This window comes from Bos indicus x Bos taurus, chromosome 15 (assembly GCF_003369695.1).
Source record: "Bos indicus x Bos taurus breed Angus x Brahman F1 hybrid chromosome 15, Bos_hybrid_MaternalHap_v2.0, whole genome shotgun sequence".
Classification (NCBI taxonomy): Eukaryota; Metazoa; Chordata; class Mammalia; order Artiodactyla; family Bovidae; genus Bos; species Bos indicus x Bos taurus.
The window spans coordinates 41,279,223-41,301,784 of record NC_040090.1 but is presented as its reverse complement, the minus strand read 5'-3'; the positions used below and the strand labels follow the sequence as shown (position 1 = coordinate 41,301,784).

At 42.0% G+C, this 22,562-nt stretch overlaps 1 protein-coding gene across 1 annotated transcript in view; it reads right to left on the bottom strand.

The window, feature by feature from the left end:
• Positions 1 to 22,562, bottom strand: part of SWAP70 (switching B cell complex subunit SWAP70) — a 150,141-nt gene that overhangs the window by 78,240 nt on the left and 49,339 nt on the right. Inside the window, exon 2 of the mRNA XM_027563251.1 lies at positions 18,784 to 18,863. Coding sequence (XP_027419052.1) covers positions 18,784 to 18,825 — 42 coding nt within the window. The 5' untranslated portion in view covers positions 18,826 to 18,863. The remainder of the gene's footprint in view (positions 1 to 18,783; positions 18,864 to 22,562) is intronic.

The window sequence follows — 22,562 nt, the reverse complement described above, 5'->3', positions numbered from 1 at the left end:
TAGATGACACTCCTCTTTCTCTCTGTATCTGGAAGCACCAGAAAGATGTTTCAAAGCTTTTGCTGGGGTGCGAGGTGTCACATGACCAGCACATTCTGAACTTTCAAATTTCGACTTCTTCCACAATCCGCAGTCTCATAATCTGAACAAATTTTAAAGCAAAATAATGTCATAGGAACTGTGCTTTGGAACCTAGCAAATTATATTATCTACTGCTGCATCACCAGTTAACCCAAAATTAGGCAGCTTAAAGCAATAATCATCTCATATTTTCATCAATTTCTAGAATTTAGAAGCCATTTAGTCCTATAGTTCTGACTTGAGGATTTTTGAGAGGTTTCAGTCAGAATATGGGACTGTAGTCATCTGAAGGGGAGGCCGGTGCTGTAGAAATTACTTGCATCTTGTTTCACCCACATGGACATGTTCACAAAAGGCCTCAGTTCCTCCCTATATGGGTTTGCCTACAGCTACTTGGATGTCCTCACAACATGTCAGCTGGCTTTTCCCAGAGCAGGTGATCCAAGAAAAAGGTGGAAGCTGTAATGTCTTTTTTTTTTTTTAACTTTACAATATTGTATTGGTTTTGCTGTATATCAACATGAATCTGCCACAGGTATACACGCGTTCCCCATCCTGAACCCTCCTCCCTCCTCCCTCCCCATACCATCCCCCTGGGTTGTCCCAGTGCACCAGCCCCAAGCATCCAGTATCGTGCATCAAACCTGGACTGGCAACTCGTTTCATACATGATATTATACATGTTTCAATGTCTTTTATGATCCTGCCTCAAAAGTCACGTATCATCACTGTAATATTCTACTGATTACTCAGGTCAGACCTATTTAAGGTGGGAGGGGAACTCCAAAAGAGCCTGAATATCAGAAGGCAGGGCTTCCCAGGTGGCTCAGTGGTAAAGAATCCATCTGCCATTGCAGGAGATGTGGGTACAATCCCCGAGTCTGGAAGATCCTCTAGAGAAGGAAATGGCAACCCACTCCAGTATTCTTGCCTGAGAAATCCCACGGACAGAGGACTGTGGTGGGCTACAGTCCATGGGGGTGGCAAAAGAGTTGGACATGGCTTAGTAACTAAACAACAATCAAAAGCCAAGAATCACTGGGGTCCATGTTGGAAGTTGGTGACCACACAGATGTAGGGTAGAATCCAAACTCCACCATTTGCTCACCTGTGAGCAAATATGAAGCTTCATTTCTTCATGTAAAATGGGAAGGCTAATCTTTATCTTGCAAAGCTGCTATAAGGCTTAAATGAGACATCAGTATATATGAGACACAGTACCCTGGTACCTGACAACTGTTGATATTTGGCTCTTGTGGTGGTTTTCTGCTCTGTCAATTTAACTGAACTCAAATTCAGTTCCCCAAACTTCCCTTCCCATTCTGGTTCCAGGATAGGACTGGTCACAAGAGAAATCTGTGTAGGATTTGAAAGGAGCAAGTGAAGCAGCAGTGATTGTGCTCCATGGCTGATGCCAAGTACCAGCTGCTGATTGTAAACTTTTTACTGACCTGCTGGCACACTGTTGGTGCAGAGCAGCAACTGGTCCCCAGCTCCTCCACCTCCCACCACATCTCCAATTTCAGCTTCTCCTAGCCTCTGCGGTCACCCAATGTAAAGAGCCAATTCATTGGAAAAGACCCTGATGCTGGGAAAGACTGAGGGCATGAGGAGAAAGGGGCAACAGAGGATGAGATGGTTGGACAGCATCGTCAACTCAATGGAGATGAGTTTGAGCAGACTCTGGGAGATAGTGAAGGACAGGGAAGTCTGGCATTCTACAGTCCATGAGGTCGCAAAGAGTAGGACACGACTGAGCAACTGAACAACAACAAGCCTCTGGGGCAAGGCATACATGTAGTTCTGTGGTAAAGGCATTAACTTCTCGGGGAAGGCCGCCTGCATCAGCAATGTGAGAGATAGCTGTGGGTTCTATTCTGACTTCACCGGTTCCGGTTTGTCCTTATGAATTCTAGTTTGCCCTCACTCTTTCTGAGTTCAATCCAAGTTGTCTTCCTGTTAGCTGTGATGACTATCAGTTTCAGGCCCATTTCTGGTTGCAGAGGCTACAGCCTTCCATAGACTTCTTTACCAGCTTTCTTTTGTGATCCCTGGTTAGTTTCCTCTGGTCTTCACAGAGGATCCTCTGATAAGCATGGAGTCTTAACCACTGGACCACCAAGAAACTCCCCCTCATAACTTTTTGAAAGGACCAACCCCGCTGTTAGCTTGATCTTGTGTTTCCAGAACCACGTGGTAATAAATTTCTGTTATTTAAGCCACCAGTTTGTAGTACTTTACCATGGCACCACTAGCAAATAGTGTTGGACAAAAGATTATAGCTAGCAAAAAGTTTGGCAACGCTGTTACCTGACACAATGTAAAACATAGAGTATCTAGTGAAAAACAGTAAGGATATTTAATGATCTTATGGATCTGGCTAAGGAGATTTTCAGTCATAATGCTGAAATTGCCAACTGGATTCTTCTATTTGTCTAAGATAAAGTACATGAAGGGAGCTGAACTAAAGATGGAATTATTCAATTTGGAAGCTGCATTCAGAGGGACTGTAACAAAGCAAGATATGCTGGGTTCAAAGATAAAACTGTTTCTAATTCCCAGTTTCTCCTGGTAGAAGACCTTCAAAGCAGGACATAGCCTAAGAGCAAAGATTAAATCCAGCACACTTGAAGAAAAGGAGAGGTAAAAATCATCTCAGGATTTTTTTCAGCTCAAGGATCCAACGCAAGGTTGAAAGGTATGCTTCACAGATACTCCCAGTTAGACCAAAAAAAAAAGCTTTAAGACTTTAAAGAGCATTATCTCAGAGCATCTTGACTCTAAGATCAAGGAAGCTGCTGCTAAGTCACTTCAGTCATGTCCAACTCTGTGAGACCCCATAGACGGCAGCCCACCAGGCTCCCCCGTCCCTGGGATTCTCCAGGCAAGAACACTGGAGTGGGTTGCCATTTCCTTCTCCAATGCATAAAACTGAAAAGTGAAAGTGAAGTCGCTCAGTCGTGTCCGACTCTTAGCAACCCTATGGACCGAAGCTTTCCAGGCTCCTCCGTCCATGGGATTTTCCAGGCAAGAGTACTGGAATGGGAAGATCAAGGAACAGAGGGGATTATATTTAAGAGACTTCAATGCATTTAATAGAAAACCCACAATGTTGTTAAGAAAATGATATTGGTAGAAGCACCATCAACTTGGACAGAAAAAACATAGATAGTTCAGAATGAAAAGTGGCCTGGGGGAGGGACAGCAACACTATACGAACAGGAAGATGACAGAGAGAGCAACCCATTTGCAAACATAGGCTATTTCTTATGCAAAAGGAATAATGACTGACTACAGAGCCAAGAATCCAGAGGGAAAAGCCAAGAATTTCAGAGAAACACTTCTAAGCAGGACCAGGCCTTAGTCAAGGAATTAAAACATATGCTTGGATGGACTTCAGAACTGCTATGAACCAGTGACTGCTACCTGCCTTTCATCCCTCTCCCCTCCACTTTTTTGAATGGAAGTAGGTGTTATAGTCACACAGAGTCGGACACAACTGAAGAGACTTAGCAGCAGCAGTTGTTATAGTTATTCTGTCCCTATATTACCATTGCATACTGGCCAGTGTACAAAAAAGAGCTAACATAGCAGACCTGACTGCTTAACCTTAGAAAGTCTGCATATAAAATTGACCTTTGGGAGAAAAAAGGTTGGCCTTTGGCAGGCAACTGGGAACCTAGATTTCTAGAAGGTTCCCACCATTACTTGATTAGAGTGGCTCTCTATGCCTACTAAACTGTTTGGACAAACAATATGGTTCATGTTGAATACTCGTCTTCTATCTGGGTGTCTATGATTCAGGTACAGGTCAGGCAGAGTCTACCTACTTGATTAACTCTCAATAAAAAACCCTGGGCATTGGGTCTCTAATGAATTTCCTTTGTTGGTGACATTTCACATGTCTCTTCACAATGCATTTCTAGGGAAATTAAGCACATCTTGTGTGACTCCATTGGGAGAGGCCTCTGGAAGTTGCCCCTAATTTTCTCTGGGCATTGCCCCATCTGCCTTTCCCTTTTGTTGATTTTGCTCTGAATTCTTTTGTTGTAATAAACCTTAGCCCTGAGTATGACTATATGCTGAGTCCCGTAAGTCCTCTTAATGAATTACTGAAATTCACTGGGGGTGGTCTTGGGGATGCCCAACATAGGAAGTAATGGGACAGGTAACTTGTCTGTTTCATTCACAATTCTTCAAATGAAGAGGAGTTGCAATTACCAGGATTTTTATGAGATCCTAGACTTCAAGCCAATTCCATCAAAGGCACATGAATTGTGGTAACTGGGATGAGGTGAGGGTTGTCGTGGATGGTCTCCAAGACGGCTGCTGGTAACTCTGTCCCTCCCTATAGAGACATACTGCTCCTCATATCAAGAGGTGAAGTCTGGGACTTCCTGGGTGGTCCAGTGGTTAAGACTCCATACTGCCAATGCAGGGAACTCAGGTTCAGTCCCTGGCCAGGGAACTAGATCCCACATGCCACAACTAAGAGTTCGCATACTGCAACTAAACATCCCACATGCCACAGTGAAGATCCCATGTGCCCAACCAACACCCCATGTAGCCAAATAAACACTAAAAAGAAAAGAGGTGCAGAAAAAAAGTCTAATTCCTCTCTGCTTGGATATGGGCTGGACTTAGTGACTTGTTTGACGTATGTGTGCTCAGTCACTCAGTCATGTCTGACTTTTTACGACCCTGTGAACTGTACCCCGCCAGGCTCCTCTGTCCATGGAATTTTCTCAGGCAAGAATACTGGAGTGGGTTTCCATTTTCTACTGCCTTTCAAGGAGAGTCCCACTTTCCCAGACCAGCTCCTGAGCTCTTTCTTATAATGGCAAATTAGGAAGAAAGGAAGAGGGAAAAGAGACCACAATGCAGAATTTGGGAGAAGGGGTAATGGTTGAGAAGAAAAAAAAAGCAGTTTTATGTAAAGGCAGTGGGTGGGAGAAGGGGTGATTCTAAGAGATCTCAGGAAAGACTACATAGCCCCATTTGAAAGGTACAGATAAAGGACGTGAAAACTTTCAAAATTAGCTTTGGCTGGGTGGACTGTGTTCTTTCATTCAGGAATACCACAGTTATGGTTAACACTTACCTTTCTAAGTGTTACAAATAGATGGCATTCCCTCTCTTTGGACTGTGTCCCAGGACATCCTGTCTTTTTCTGCTAACTGCGACAAAGGAGAAACACAGGATGGTATGAGAGTGTAGAGAACACACTGCTCTGCTGGAAACAGGGAGTGTCAAGTGAAGAGTGACAATCAGTTTGAGTCCTGAAGGATAAGTTGCAGTGAGCTAGGCAAAAAACGGGAGAAGAAATTTCCAGACAGAATGAAGAGTGTAGATGGAGCATAGTTCAGTAATGAAACCCAAGTGAAGACCAGTGTGGCCTGAGTGTGCAGAACAGGGAGACAGTGCTGAGCTGAGAGGAGAAATTAGAGAGGCAACATTGGAAAAATAATAAGCCAAGAGAAACAGCCCTGCCTGTGAGCTCTGTCAAGCGCTTATCTTGGCCGAGACCTGTGTTGAAAAAAATCAATCGACAGTCAATCTAAGAAAGAAATGGAAGTGACTTCCCTGGCATTCCAGTGGTTAAGACTCAGTTCTTCCCAACATATATATTCATTGATAGATGAATGTGTAAAGAAGTTGTGGTACATATATACAGTGGAATAGTACTCAGCCATAAAAAGGAACAAATTTGACTCAGTTCTAATGAGGTAGATGAACCTAGAGCCTGTTAAACAGAGTGAAGTCAGAAAGAGAAAAACAAATATCATATGTTAATGCATACATATGGAATCTAGAAAAATGGTACTGATATACCTATTTGCAGGGCAGGAATAAAGACGCAGACATAGAGAACAGATTTGTGGACACAGCAGGGGAAGGAAGGGTAGGACGAATTGAGAGAGTAGCACTGAAACATATACATTTCCATATGCAAAACAGAGAGCTAACAGGAATTTGCTGTATAACACAGGGAGCTCAATCAGATTCTCGGTGACAGCCTAGAGGGGTGGCATGGGGTAGGATATGGGAGGGAGGTTCAAGAGGGAGGGGACACATGTGTACTTATGGCTGATCCACCTTGTTGTATAGCAGAAACCAACACACCATTGTAAAGCAATTATTCTCCAATTTAAAAATATTTTTTAAATGGTATCATCTCTCAAAAAATAAATAAATAAAAATAAAAAGACTCCATGCTTTCATGAGTGCCTCATGCAGGAGGCACAGGTTTGATCCCTGGTCAGGGAATGGCACAGCCCAAAAATGAAAGAAAGAGATGTAAGATTTTATTCAAGCCTACCTGAAGATTATAATGCGGGAAACAGTCTTTCAGAAAGCTCTGAGGACTGTTCTGCCTGTTAGAGGTCAAAGCACAGCTATATAAGTTTTTGAAACAAAGGGTTTTATATCAGAAGATATACTGACAGTGGCCACAATCAGATCTGCATATACAAAGTGAGTCATTATGACCCCTTATAAGATGAAGATGGAAAACATTCTCCTAAGGAGCTCTGGGTAATGCAGATGCAAGGAGAAGGAAAAGGCCCAAACAGATGGAGAGAACTTTTATGTTTAAATTTTCCTTACCTTGCCATAAAATATGAATTTTATTTCATCACCTGAAATGCCCCGTAATCAGTGGGCACAACCTAGAAGCAAAAAGCAGAAATGCTGAGCAACTGTGCCTGACGTTGGCAGATATGGGAGTGGTGTCCAGCCCTCAGCCACAAGGCCGCTGATAGCATCTTTGTGACTGCTGTCACCCCACAGCTTCCTGAGAGGAAGCTTCTGGTTCCATGAGAAGTTTCATAAACCAATGCCAGGATTTACATTCTCAGAACCAGGACAAATTACAGTCTCTTTAGCTGGTAAAATCAGCTCTCGGGGGTTATTGTGAGGATCAAATAAAATTAACAGCCGTGAAAGTGAGGCATAGTCACTAAAGCCTGTCCAAATGGGACCGACAATGGTGATAAACAGGAAGGAGAACAATGGAGTTCTGATGCCAGCAAGAACAAAATCCTCTGAGGCCTTAGGGTTGGGTGACTTGCTCAAGGTGCAGAAGCAGCAAAATCTGATCTTTTAACTGTAAGAACTAAAAGCCTTCTCTGACATCACTAGCTGAAGCTTAGGGTGAATCCCGTGTTCCACAGAAAATCCTTATTTAATCATCTTTCACTGAGACCAAGACCAGATCTACTGCCCCATGGAATAGATCCATGTATGAAAATTCCATGTCAGCCTGACCCATTAAGAATAGGGATGAGGGTAGAGTTGAGAGAAGCTTCACAGACATGGAGATTGGGTCTTTTTTTTTTTTTTTAATTGACCTACAGTTGATTTACAGTATTGTGCCAATCTCTGCTGCTGCTGCTGCTGCTAAGTCACTTCAGTCGTGTCCGACGCTGTGCGACCCCATAGACGGCAGCCCACCAGGCTCCCCCATCCCCGGGATTCTCCAGGCAAGAACACTGGAGTGGGTTGCCATTTCCTTCTCCAATGCATGAAAGTGAAAAGTGAAAGTGACGTTGCTCAGTTGTGTCCGACTCTCAGCGACCCCATGGACTGCAGCCTACCAGGCTCCTCTGTCCATGGGATTTTCCAGGCAAGAGTACTGGAGTGGGGTGCCATCGCCTTCTCCGGTGCCAATCTCTGCTATACAGCAAAGTGACTCAGTTATATACAATTCTTCTTTTACAGTGTTTTCCATTATGGTTTATCACAGGATATTGAACATAGTTCCCTGTGCTAGACAGTGGAACCTTATTGTTTATCCATTCTAAATGTAGTAGCTTGCATCTGCCAACCCTGAACTCCCTGTACACCCCTCTTCTTACCTGTATCCCCTCTCCCCTTTGGGAAGCACAGGGCTGTTCTCTATACGTCTCTGTTTTGTAGATAGGTTCATATGTGCCAAACATTTAGATTCCATATATAAGTGATATCATATGGTATTTGTCTTTCTGACTTACCCCACTTAGTATGATACTCACATCATACTATGTTGCTGTAAATGGCATTATTTCATTCTTTTTTAGGGCTGGGTAGTATTCTATTGTGTATATGTACCACATCTTCATCCAGTCATCTGTCAGTGGACATGTAGGTTGTCTCCATGTTTTGGCTCCTGTGAATAGTGCTGCTATGAACATAGGGGTGCACTCCTTAAATTATAGTTTTGTCTGGGTATATTCCCAGGAGTGGGATCACCAGATCATAGGGAACTCTATTTTTAGTTTTCTGAGGAACTTCCATATGTCTTCCATGGTGGTTGCCCCAACGTACATTCCCACCAACAGAGCAGGAGGGTTCCTTCTTCTCCACACCCTCTCCAGCATTTGTTATTTACTTTTTTTTTTTTTTAATGATGGCCATTCTGACTGGTGTGAAGTGGTACCTCATTATAGTTCTGATTTTCTTTTCTCTAATAATTAGTGATGTTGAGCAGCTTTTCATGTGTCTACTGGCCATCTGTATGTCTTCTTTGGAGAAATGTCTATTAAGGTCTTCTGTCCATTTTTCCATGGGTTGTTTGGTTTTCTGTTGTTGAGTTGTATGAGCTGTTTGTGTATTTTGGAGATGAAGCCCTTGTCAGATGTGGAGACTGAGTCTTGAGAATTAGTGAAAGTTCATAGATAGCTAGAGAAGAGGAGGTAGGGCCTTCCAGAAAGAGCTGCATGTGCAAAAATAGAAAAGCAAAAAAAAAAAAAGAGAAGAAGGATGGTGCTTTGGCTATATGATATCATGATTTATAACAAATATACATTTAATCTTGTCCCATTCTGGCACATGGAGAAGGAAATGGCAACCCACTCCAGTATTCTTGCCTGGAGAATCCCGCGGACAGCGGAGCCTGGAGGGCTGCTGTCCATGGGGTCGCAGAGAGTCAGACACAACTGAAGTGACTTAGCATGTATGTGTGCATTGGAGACGGAGAAGGCAATGGCACCCTACTCCAGTACTCTTGCCTGGAAAATCCCATGGATGGAGGAGCCTGGTAGGCTGCAATCCATGGGGTCGCTAAGAGTTGGACACGACTGAGCAACATCACTTTCACTTTTCACTTTCATGCATTGGAGAGGGAAATGGCAACCCACTCCAGTGTTCTTGCCTGGAGAATCCCAGGGATGGGGGAACCTGGTGGGCTGCAGTCCAAGGGGTCGCACAGAGTCGGACACGACTGAAGCGACTTAGCAGCAGCAGCAGCATTCTAGCACAAGCTCCTAAAACCCTTAGAAATTCCTAAGCATTGACAGCCATAACAGTGTCTTTTGTTATGTTAATGAGGTAACTTTTATAAAGAACCTAAGGATATGGGCTCCCTGCCAGAGGAACCAACCATTTAATTGGAGAGTTGGAACTTGGAGTCCCACCCCTTTTGACCTCTGGGGACAGGAATGGGGTTAGAGATTGAGCTCAATCACCAATGGCCAATAGTTTAATCAATTGTTCCTATGTAATGGAACTTCCATAAAAATTCAAAGGACACAGGATTTGGAGAGTTTCTTGGTTGGTAAACCAGAATGCATCCATATTCCAGTTCCCAAACTCCACAGAAACAGAAACTCCTGTTTTCAGAAAACTCACCGTATGTATCTCTTCATTTGACTGTTCATTCATAACCTTTAATACCGTTTGCGATAAACTGGTAATCTAATAAGTAAACTGGTTTCCTGACTTCTGTGAGTCATTCTAGCAAAGCAGTCAAATCCCCAAGGAGTCGTGGGAACCTCTGAGTTAGAGCCAGTGGGTCAGAAGCACAGGTAACAACTTGTACTTGGAATTGGCATCTGAAGTGAAGAGTCGTGGGACTGAGCCTTTAACCTGTCTCCAGGTTAGCTGTCTCCAGGTAGAGAGTGTCGGAATTGACATCAGCTAGTGTTGGAGGATTGCTTGGTGCAGGGAAAACGTTCACACATCAAAACTGAAATCAGCATCTTGAAGAGATATATACATCTCATGTTCATGGCAGAATTATTCACAGCAGCCAAGATATGGAAACAACCTAAATGTCCATTGATGGGTAGTGGGTAAAGAATACAGCACATACACACACACACACACACACACACACACACATACAATGAAATATTATTCAACCTTTACAAAGAAGGAAATCTTGACATTTGCAACAATACAGGAGAATCTGGAGGACATCATGATAACTGAAATAAGGGAGACACAGAAAGCCAAATACTGCATGATCTCATTTGTATGTGTATCTAATACAGTCAAATTTATAGACGATAGGAGTAGAATGATAGTTGCCAGGGGTTGCAGGGAGGGAGAAGGAGGGAAATGTTGGTCAAAAGCACAAAGTTTCAGTTTTGCAAGATGAATAAGTTCTGGAGATCTGATGTACAGCAATGGGAATAGAGTTAACAATACTGCAGTATATACTTAAAATTTGCTAAGAGAGTAGATCTTTATTGTTCTTACCACCACAAAAAATGGTAACTGGTAATTATGTGAAGTGATGGATATGTCAGTTAGTTTGACTATAGCCATTAAGATTCACAATGTATACATACATCAAAACATCAAGTCATACACCTTAAACATATACTACTTTTTTAATATTTATTTGTCTGTGCTGGGTCTTCATTGTGGCACACCAGATCTTTAGTTGTGACTCTCAAGATCTTTAGTTTTGGCATGTGAACTCTTCACTGTGGCATGTGGGATCTAGTTCCCTGACCAGAGATAGAACCCAGCCCCCTCCATTGGAAGCAATGAGTCTTACTTAGCCACAGGACCACCAGGGAAGTCCCTAAATATATACTATTTTTACTTATCAATTATACCTCAATAAAGATGAAGGGAAAATCAGCAATGTAAAAAAAAGTCTTAACATTCTTCATTCTCTTCCTTTCTTCCTCCATGTCTTCCTTCCTTCCTTTCACAAATAAGCATTGAGCATCTTCTCTGTATCAGGTACTGTGCCAGGCACTGGGAATCTACACAGAACATGCAGGTGGTGGGCCCTTCCCCTCATGGACTTAGAGTTGGGTGGATGTCCTGTCCTTTCTGCTGATGACTTCAGGAGGCCATGCCACGTGCGTGCTGCTGAGCACCACTCTAGGATTGTTCACTGGGTCCTCAGGATAGCTTCCTGCTCCTTCTCATATTTTCAATCTTTCCCCATCTCTTCCATCATCTAACCTTTGATACCTTGGTAGAATCATCTGAAGACTTTACTTTCCGGAAACAAAGGACCGAGACAGTAGAGTCAGCTTTCTTTATGATATTTGATTGACACACCATCTTTTAACATATTATCAGACTCCCTTTTAAGCTGGTTATTATGTGACCATCAGGTTAAGTGTATTTTCCTGTTCTTAGTACAGCTTCTGCCTTTTACATAATTCTTTGGCTTACTTTTGTTCACTATATACATTCTTCCCTCATTACACTGAGAGAAATAAATACTTATACTTTATACTGTTGGGGAAGTGGAAATTTCCACCTTCAGTTCAGTTCAGTTACTCAGTTGTGTCTGACTCTTTGTGACCCCATCCATGGACTGCAGCACAGCAGGCTTCCCTATCCACCATCAACTCCCAGAGCCTGCTCAAACTCGTGTCCATCGAGTCAGTGATGCCATCCAACCATCTCATCCTCTGTCATCCCCTTCTCTTCCCACCTTCAATCTTTCCCAGCATCAGGGTCTTTTCCAGTGAGTCAGTTCTTCTCATCAGTTCAGTTCAGTCACTCAGTCATGTCCAACTCTTTGTGACCCCATGGACTGCAGCACGCCAGGCCTCCCTGTCCATCACCAACTCCCGGAGCTTACTCAAACTCATGTCCATTGAGTCGGTGATGCCATCCAACCATCTCATCCTCTGTCTTCCCCTTCTCCTCACGCCTTCAATCTTTCCCAGCATCAGGGTCTTTTCTAATGAGTCCATTCTTCCCATTAGGTGGCCAAAGTATTGGAGTTTCAGCTTCAATATCAGTCCTTCCAATGAATATTCAGGACTGATCTCCTTTAGGATGGACTGGTTGGATGTCCCTGCAATCCAAGGGACTCAAGAGTCTTTTCCAACACCACAGTTCAAAAGTATCAATTCTTCGGCACTCAGCCTTCTTTATAGTCCAACTCTCACACCCATACATGACTACTAGAAAAACCATAGCTTTGTATAGATGGACCTTTGTTGGCACAGTAACATCTCTGCTTTTTACTATGCTGTCTAAGTTGGTCATAACTTTTCTTCCAAGGAGCAAGCATCTTTTAATTTCATGGCTGCAGTCACCATCTGCAGTGATTTTGGAACCCCAAAAAATAAAGTCTGTCACTGTTTCCCCATCTATTTGCCATGAAGTGATGGAAGCAGATGCCATGATTTTAGTTTTTTGAATGTTGAAGTTTTAAGTCAGCTTTTTCACTCTCCTCTTTCACTTTCATCAAAAGGCTCCTCAGTTCTTCTTTGCTTTCTGCCATAACAGTGGTGTCATCTGCATATCTGAGGTTATTGATATTTCTCCTGGAAACTGACATTTCTACCTTATCCCTCTTGAATTCCTGTAGGACTAATAATAAAATTGACATAAAATAGATTAACAGGCAAAATGAAACAAATTTTAATTCATGCACATGGAGATGCCATAGAAATGGGACCTAAGAATTGGCCAACGCAGGCAACTTTTATACTTTTTAGATAAAAACAAAACAATAAATTTGTGAAGAAGTGACGACAAAGAATTTTTGGTTTTGGATGCTCAGTTAGTGAAGAATCTAAACAGAGTTTGGGCTTGGGGTAGTAAATTAAAGAAGTAACAAGGTTTGTTTAGGATTTGTTTGTTCAGGAATCTTGGCCTGAATTCCTTATCTCTAGGGATAGGGTCTCCTTCTGCCTCCAGATGCAGGGAGGGCACCTTTCACATGAGAGATCTATTTCTTGCTTTCAGGGAGAATGAGGGGAGGTCAAAGTATACCTCTTAGGTTGGCCATTTCTTAAGGAACTTTATTCAAAATAACCTATATGCTATGAGACACATTTTGGGGTGGCCTGCCCTAAGCCCCAGAACTACAGAAAATGTACCTACCAGAAGAAACAAAGCAGCCAAAAATATTAACACCTACTTTGAAAACTAATAAGAATTTAAATGTATTGTATTATATTTAACCTCCTTTGGCATTATAATTACCTTTTTATATGCTTCTTTAAAACTTTCACTTTGAATCATGGACTTTAGAAATGTTTTAATTAACTATAATTATTATTCTTTTTTGATGCTCAAAGAGACAACATGGCCATTGAGAGCCCTGTTATATTGGCTTCAATGTCCAGTCAGTACTATTTCAAGTGTTTTTGGAAGCATCATTTTCTCAGATACTATGAGCCCTCCCTGGTTTTTCCCTGTTCCAAGACATGGAATTAACTAAACTTTCAAAAGTCTTGGGAACTTCCCTGGTGGTTCAGAGGCTAAGACTCCATGTTCCCAATGCAAGCAGCCCAAGTTAAAAACCCTGGTCAAGGAACCCGATCTCACATGCCACAGCTAAGACCTGGAGCACCAACTAAATAAATATATATGTATATTTTTTAAAGTCTAGGCTTTTTTAAAGGAGCATAGTAGAATCCAAAATCTGGATATTGGGTGTGCAAATCAATTTGGTAGTAAGTAAAGTTGTTTACAGGTGACAAACTTGAAAAGTATTTTTCTTCCTGAGTCCCCATCAATTTGCATTAAATCTTTCCACTTTTACCCAACTCCTACTTATTCTAATATATGAATATAATAATTTAATATACGTTCTACTTCCTTAATTTTTAACCCCTCACCAAATCTATGATTATAATTTCTTCGCTTTTATAATCTTTGTTTGAATCATCTGTCACCACTCAGAAGTCTCTTCATGGATGCAAATTTGTTTGCATTCTTTTTTTGATCCAAAATAAATTTAGGGCTCAACTGTAAGAAAGATTTTCTTAGCTGTTAACATCTATACCTTGGTTATTTAGAAATGACATGTGTTCTGCTTCAATTTTGATCCTTTTTGGGGAATAATGTAGGTATAAATATGAAACAAATGAACAGCTTAGTGTTGTGATCAAATAAAATGTGGTAACAAAGCAAATCTGATACATATTTCATGAGTTGTTATTGTGATAATAAGATAATTAACCATGTATGGAAAAGTTTGCATAAATGTTGGTAAGTATACACTTGAAGATTGTATGTCAAAGGTTAGACGGTAGGAGAGCTAAGGGAAGATTGGACGTATGAGAGAGATCAGGAAGCTATTCTGAGGACCCTAAACAGTTCTTGAGTGGTACTCAGCAGCATCCACATGTCGTGGCCTTTTCAAGTCATCAGCAGAAAGGACAGGACATCTACCCAACTCTAAGTCCATGAGGGGAATGGCTTACCCACATGTTCTGTGCTGTATTTCAAGTGACTGCCATAATACCTGACACAGGGAAGATGCTCAATGCTTATTCATGAAAGGAAGGCATGAAGGAAGAAAAGAAGGGAGAGAATGCTTATATTTCCAGTCATTCCAAACAACTGTGTAAATATATAACAAAGGCAGCACAACTAATTGTATAATACAAGCATACCTCAGAGATACTGAGGGTTAAATTCACTTCCAGCTATCACAATAAATCATATACTGCAATAAAGCAAATATGCAATAAAGGAGAGTCTATGAGTCTATGAGTGACTATGCAATAAAGCAAATCACATGAATTTTTTGGTTTTCCTAGTGTATAGAAAAGTTATGTTCACACTATACTGTAGTCTATTTGTGCAACAGCATTGCCAAAAAAAACCCACTGTACCTACTTTAATTACAAAATACTTTATTGCTAAAAACTGCTGTCACCTGAGACTTCTGTGAGTCATAATCTTCATGCAATGGTAAACAGTAAATAATATAAAAAATCAGTGTTCACATATCACCATAAAAATATAATAATAGTGAAAAAGTCTAAAATATTGTGAATTGATAGACTTGTTCAGTGTAAGGTCACCACAAACCTTCAGTTTATAAATAGCACAGTATCTGTGAAGTGCAATAAGTAAAGCACAATAAAATGAGGCATACCTGCACTAACTAAGCAAAGCTACATAATTTCAGGAAATCCCCCTATGAAAGGGCTGTATGTGTGCTAAGTCACTCCAGTTGTGTCTGGCTCTTTGTAACCCTATGCACTATAGCCCACCAGGCTCCTCTGTCTATGTTGCCATGCCCTCCTCTAGGGGATCTTCACAACCCAGGAATCAAATCCACATCCCTTACATCTCACAGGAGGATTGGCAGGCGGATTCTTTACCACTAGTGCCACCTGGGAAGCACATGAAACAGACATGACAAATGCCACTGATGGAGCACGTAAAGTGTTTAATGATTAAAAGGGTCCCAGCCTCCACATAGTCTATGGTTCCATGTGAACGAAGTGGCCAAAATAGGCAAATCCATAGAGACAGAAAATGCCATCTCTGCTGGTTGCCTGGGGCTTGGAAGAGGAGGGAAATGGGGAGTGAGTCCTAATGAATTTCCCATTGCCATGATGGAAATGCTCTAAAATTGATTGCGTGATGGTAGCACAACTCTGTGAATATACTAAAAGCTATCGAATTGTATATTTCAAAAGGTGAATGATATGGTACGTAAATCTTATCTCAGTAAAGCTGTTACAATAAAAGAGAGGAGGGCAGACTCATGCACACTAGCTCAAGTTTAGAAGATGTCACCAAATCCTCTGCTCCAGCCAAGAATCAATTATATGTAACCCCAAGAGTTCCCTGCTAGTCCAGTGGTTAAGATTCCACACTGCATTTCCAATGCAGGGGGCCCAGATTTGATCCCTGGTCAGGGAACTGGATCCCACATGCCTCAACTAAAGGTCCTGCACGTTGCAATGAAGATCAAAGATCCCATGTGCCACACTAAGACCTGGCACTGCCAAATAAATGAACTTTTTAAATTTTAAATAACCCCAACCTACATAAATAACCTACAACCCTGGCCAGTATGAAATAGTATTATTTTAATTGGAGGTCTAGTAAAATCACTGTAACCGAAAAGGTATCTAAATAAATATTATTTCCATGAATAAGTATAGAAGTAATGAAAAAGAAATTAAATCCATAGTTTTAACAATTCAGACTTAAACGTGGTTATAGCCTTTGTGAGTACTTTGTTTTAATGTTTCTGTCTGCTATTTGGTGTGTTGGGACGTTTCAAATGTTTGAGGAATTAGTCTTACTGGATTTGTGTTTACTATTTGGATTGTTTAAGGGAATTTCAGTAAGTGATGTGGTGATCATTAGGATGGATTTCTCAACAGTCCTTCCACTCTGGGATAATTAGTAAAAGCCAACTGGCCATCCCATTCTCCTCAGCAGTGACTGGTTTAGGAACAGGCATGTGACACAACTCTGGCCAAAGAGATGGGAGTTAAAGTCCACAGAGAGCTTCTGGGAGTTTTCCACAGTTACAAACAAAGGGAAGTAAGAGTCTTGCTTTCTCTGACTTGTGTCTGGATATGACAATGTCACTGCAGCAGCCACAATGCTACAAGCCTGCGGGTGGTGCCCGCACACGGAGAAGGGCAGAACCAAGAGGATCATGACGAAGTGGAGCTGCAGCCCAGGTGCACCGTGCCCACAGCCCACCCCACTTCAGGGCTTTCTGTTATTTCCAGCCAAAACAAACATTTTACAATAGGATTTAAATGTAAAATTGTATTTTGAGAAACTTTAAAAATTTATTAGTTTTGTCAGTTGATTAGGCATATAAATTTGATAAACTGAGCATCAATTAGACTGGAAGTTGTAGAAAATGCTTCTCTGCACAGAAAGAAATCTCCTGGACTCTGAAGAACCTAGAAATAATGTGGCAAGGCAAATTGCAATGACAGCTTCATGCCCTTGATCCTCATATGAGGACCTACTGGTAACATGACACGTACCTGTGATGTTTATTATAAACTCAGGGAAGGAATCCCAAACAACTGATTTCTGCTGGTATCTGTAGGAATCATAAACACTGGTTTCTGGTGTAGGGCAAGAAGTTTGAGAGCCCAAAGGAACAGATCACTAGTAGCTATGCTCTTTTATCAACAACCAAAGGGGACTTCACAGACCAGGAGTCCCCAGTTCAAATGCCTTCAGGGCCCAGGCAGGGTCCATACATGAAGGAAAATGAGTGGAAATGAAGCAGTAGGGAATGGTGCTCCCATCTACAGGCAGCATTGCTACTCAAACCCAGGTGATGCTATGGTGAGGAAATGCAGCTTTATTGTTGCCAAATCTTCCCTTTTTCAAGAAAAGCCAAAAAACTGGATCATATGAATCATATGAAGTTTTAGATTAGGGCAACCAATTCAATTTTTTAAATATTTATTTGTCTGTGTTGAGTCTTACTTGTGGCACGCAGGATCTTCATTGCATCATTTGGAATCTAGTTGTGCTTCTCAGGCTTCGTAGTTGTGGCATGCAGCATGTGGGATCTTAGTTCCCCAACCAGGAATGGAACCCATATCCCCTGCATTGCAGGGTGGATTCTTTATCATGGGGCCACCAGGGAAATCTCCAACCAATTCAGTTTTAAAAACAAAACACTGCGGGGCCAAATAGAATACATCTACAAGCTATCTGTGGTGCATAGAGTATCAGTTTGCAACCTCAGCTGGTAGGTTTAGAACACGTCCATAGGATGGATATATGTGGAATGTGCAAACATTTCCTTCTCACAGGAGCTGCTCATATACTGAGATTTGGGGCCACATAGCTGAAAAGATGTAATTCGTAATAATAGCCCAGCAAGGATGAGCTGCAAAACGCACATGCACAGTTGAACAAAATAATCTGTTGTGTGTGGCTGGTCAGTGTCATCTGCTTAAATATCAAACACGAAGACAAAATTTTCATTTCAATCCTTGCCAGAGCCAAATTGGGTATTTATGATTCGTTACCAACATGATCAGTCCTGCTAAAGTCCTTTATTGTGTTCCCAGATTTTATAAATCAGGATCAGTCATTCACTTGCAACCGAAAAATTAAAAGAGAGAGTGAAAGACTTTGACCACTGGCCCAAACGGCACATGAGTCTCAAGAGAGTCTTGTCACACCTCTCTGGAGCTTCCAGCATAGGCCAGCACAGTCCCTGGTCTACAGGGGTCACACAACAAGCATTCACTGGTTTCTTTAAGAGTAAATCCAAGGCCTGTGAATGCCTCTGACTCATAGAAAACTCTGCTCATTTTCATGAGTCTATTTGTGTGTCATTTGTTAAAAACTGTGATATGACACATGGCAGTTAGGAGGAACTTAGGCTAGATATTAAGAACAATTTCCGGACCGACAGACGGTGCAATATTAGAGCAGGTTACAAATGAGGAAGTAGAGGCTCCATCTATGCAGGAAGTTTCCCCAGTGTAAACGCCTGATTCTGTTGGTCAGATGCTATCACTGGTGAGATGCAGGTGATGCTGTGCAGTGTGTCCCTGCCAGTCTGCTCTTCCCTTTTAGTAAGAGCTGCCAAGGGTCAACCAAGGGTCAACCTGCTCACTATCCTAGGTCTTTAACTTATCAAATCCTCATAGAAACCCAGTAAGATAAATTATCCCCATTTCACAGATGAGGAAATTAAGACTTCAGAGAAATGAAATATCTTGCTCAAGTTCATCCTGTTAAATAAATGGCAGAACCAGGATTAGAACCCACCTCTGTGTAGCTTCCAGGTTTAGGCCATTTCTCTCTGGCCATGCTGATACAGGTCCCTTGGGCAGAACACCTGTGGCTACCTGTGGGAAGGAGAGACCAATCAGCAGGTTCAAGCAAGGACAGCATTATGCAAAATAGTTATGAGAACACCGCTGAGGCTCTGCTGAGGCCAAAGAGGAAGCCAGTGTCAGGAAAAGAGAGAAAATGCCAACTGAGGAAGTGACAGAGACATGAAAGGGTGGTAAGGTCAAGGGATATCCTTCCAGAAATGAATCTGTAGTGACTTGGAGAGTCCAGGAAGTAAACACAGTGAAGAAGGAGTTCCTTTCAAGCAACACCTGGCCTGTGAGCTCAAGCTTGCCAAGCAACAGACTGGGAGCTACTGACTCACCAGCTTAGATTTTCCTTTGGTGACTCCTAACTTACTAACAGTGCCCACGGACAATTTTCATTCCCACTCCCCTACCAACCAGTAACTTTCTTTGATATAGAGGAGCTACAACACTATTTCCAACAATGATTCTACAATTTAGTCAAGTGCTTATGTCCATATTCAATATACATGTAATCATGTAAATTTCCTTCTCTAAAAAACTGTCCCTGTTGTTTCTGCCCTGATAGGGCCCAAGTTCTTGGATTAGCATTATTGCTACAATAGAAGAGAGGCCAGCTTGAAAATCAGTAGGTCCCCACAGCCTCCATATGTTAAGCCACATCAAAAAATTCAAGGGATTAGATCTGATAGACAGAGGGCCTGCAGAACTATGGATGGAGGTTCGTAACACTGTACAGGAGTCAGTGACAAAAACCATCCCCAAGAAAAAGAAATGCAAAAAGGCAAAACGATTGTCTGAGGAGGCTTACAAATAGCTGAGAAAAGAAGAGAAGCAAAAGGCAAAGGAGAAAAGTAGACATGCCCATCTGCCATGCAGTGTTTCAAAGAATAGCAAGGAGAGATAAGAAAGCCGTCCTAAGTGAATAATGAAAAGAAACAGAGAAAAACAATAGAATAGGAAAGACTAGAGATCTCTTCAATAAAACTAGAGATACCAAGGGAATATTTCATGCAAAATGGGCACAATAAAGGACAGAAACAGTATGAACCTAGCAGAAGCAAAAGATATCCAGAAGAGGTGGCAAGAATACACAGAAGAACTGTACAAAAAATATCTTCATGACCCAGATAACCACAATGGTGTGATCACTCATCTAGAGCCAGACATCTTGGAGTGCAAAGTCAAGTGGGCCTTAGGAAGCATCACTATGAACAAAGCTAGTGGAGGTGATGGAATCCCAGCTGAGCTATTTCAAATCCTAAAAGATGATGCTGTGAAACTGTGGCACTCAATACGCCAGCAGATTTGGAAAACTCAGCAGTGGCCACAGGACTGGAAAAGGTCAGTTTTCATTCCAGTCCCAAAGAAAGGCAAGGCCAAAGAATGTTCAACTGCTGCTGCTAAGTCACTTCAGTCGTGTCTGACTCTGTGTGACCCCATAGACGGCAGCCCACCAGGCTCCCCCGTCCCTGGGATTCTCCAGGCAAGAACACTGGAGTGGGTTGCCATTTCCTTCTCCAATGCATCAAAGTGAAAAGTGAAAGTGAAGTCGCTCAGTCGTGTCCGACCCTCAGCAATCCCATGAACTGAGGCCTACCAGGCTCCTCCGTCCATGGGATTTTCCAGGCAGGAGTACTGGAGTGGGGTGCCATTGCCTTCTCCAAAGAATGTTCAAACTACCACCCAATTGCACTCATTCCACATGCTAACAAAGTAATACTCAAAATTCTACAAAGTAGGCTTCAACAGTACATGAATCGAGAACTCCCAGATGTTCAAGCTGGATTTAGAAAAGGCAGGGGAACAAGAAATCAAATTGCCAACATCTATTGGATCATAGAAAAAGCAAGAGAATTCCAGAAAAACATCTACTTCTGCTTCATTGACCATGCTAAAGCCTTTGACTATGTAGATCACAACAAACTGTGGAAAATTCTCAAAGAGATGGGAATACCAGACCACCTGACTGCCTCCTGAGAAATCTGTATACAGGTTAAGAAGCAACAGTTAGAACTGGACATGGAACAGTGGACTGGTTCCAAACTGGGAAAAGAGTATGTCAAGGCTGTATATTGTCACCCTGCTTATTTAACTTATATGCAGAGTACATCATGAGAAATGGCAGCCTGGATAAAGAACAAGCTGGAATCAAGATTGCCGGGAGAAATATCAATAACCTTAGATATGCAGATGACACCACCCTAATGGCAGAAAGCAAAGAGGAACTAAAGAGCTTCTTGATGAAGGTGAAAGAGCAGAGTGAAAGAGCTGTCTTAAAACTCAACATTCAAAAACTAAGATCATGGCATCTAGTCCCATCACTTCATGACAAATAGATGGGGAAACAATGGAAACAGTGACAGACTTTATTTTTCCTGGGCTCCAAAATCACTGCAGATGGTGACTGCAGCCATGAAAATAAAAGACACTTGCTTCTTGGAAGAAAAACTATGACAAATATAGACAGGGTATTAAAAAACAGATACATTACTTTGCCAACAAAGGTCTGTCTAGTCAAAGCTATGGTTTTTCCAGCAGTCACATATGGATGTGAGAGTTGGACCATAAAGAAGGCTGAGCGCCAAAGAATTGATACTTTTGAACTGTGGTGTTGGAGAAGACTCTTAAGAGTCCCTTGGACTGCAAGGAGATCCAACTAATCAGTCCTAAAGGAAATCAATCCTGAATATTCATTGGAAGGACTGATGCTGAAGCTGAAGTTCCAATACTTTGGCGACCTGACGCAAACTGCCAACTCATTAAAAAAGACCGTGATGCTGGGAAAGATTAAAAGCACGAGGAGAAGTGGACAACAGAGGATGAGATGGTTGGACGGCATCACCCACTCAATGGACATGGGTTTGAGCCAGCTCTGGGAGATGGTGAAGGACAGGAAAGCCTGGTGTGCTGCAGTCCATGGGGTCACAAAGAGTCGGACACAACTGAGTGACTGAACAACAATAATCCATATCACCTTTCCTGCTTAACAATTGTGACTGAAGAATTGGTATTTTTATTGCAAAATCAGTCAAAAAACAAGGTCCAGGCAAACTTTGGAGTAGGGGTCCCCTGTAAACTATTTTAAGAGGTGATGTGGGGGACTTCCTTGGTGGTCCAGTGGCTTAAGGTTCCATGTTCCCAATGTAGAAGGCCTGGGTTCCGATCCTTGATCAAGGAACTAGACCCCACATGTCACAACTAAGAGTTCGCATAGCACAACTAAAAGTTCCTGCGTGCTGCAACTAAGACCCAGCACAGTCAAATAAATAAATAAAATTACCAAAAAACACACACAAAAATATGTGATTTGAGGGATTTCCCTGATGGCTCATTGGTTAAAGAATCCGCCCTGCAATGCAGGGGACGTGGGTTCAATCCTTGGTCGGGGAACTAAGATCCTACATGCCATGGAGCAGCCAAGTCCGCCAGCCACAACTACTTAGCTTGTGCACTCTGCAGCCCATGTGCTATAACTAGTCTGTGCCCTGCAACGAAAGATTGTGCATGACGCAATGAAGATCCCACTACAACTAAGATCCAATGCAGCCAAATAAAGAAACATAAAAGAAATTTTAGAAGATGTGTTTTGGATCCTTCATCCCCTCTCTTGAGAGTTCATTTCCTAAACTCCAGTATGGCCCCAGTAGCTCCAGTCTCTATGTTCAGATAGGAAATCCAAGGATTACAATGAATACAATCTCAGAGACACAGAAGAGATTCACT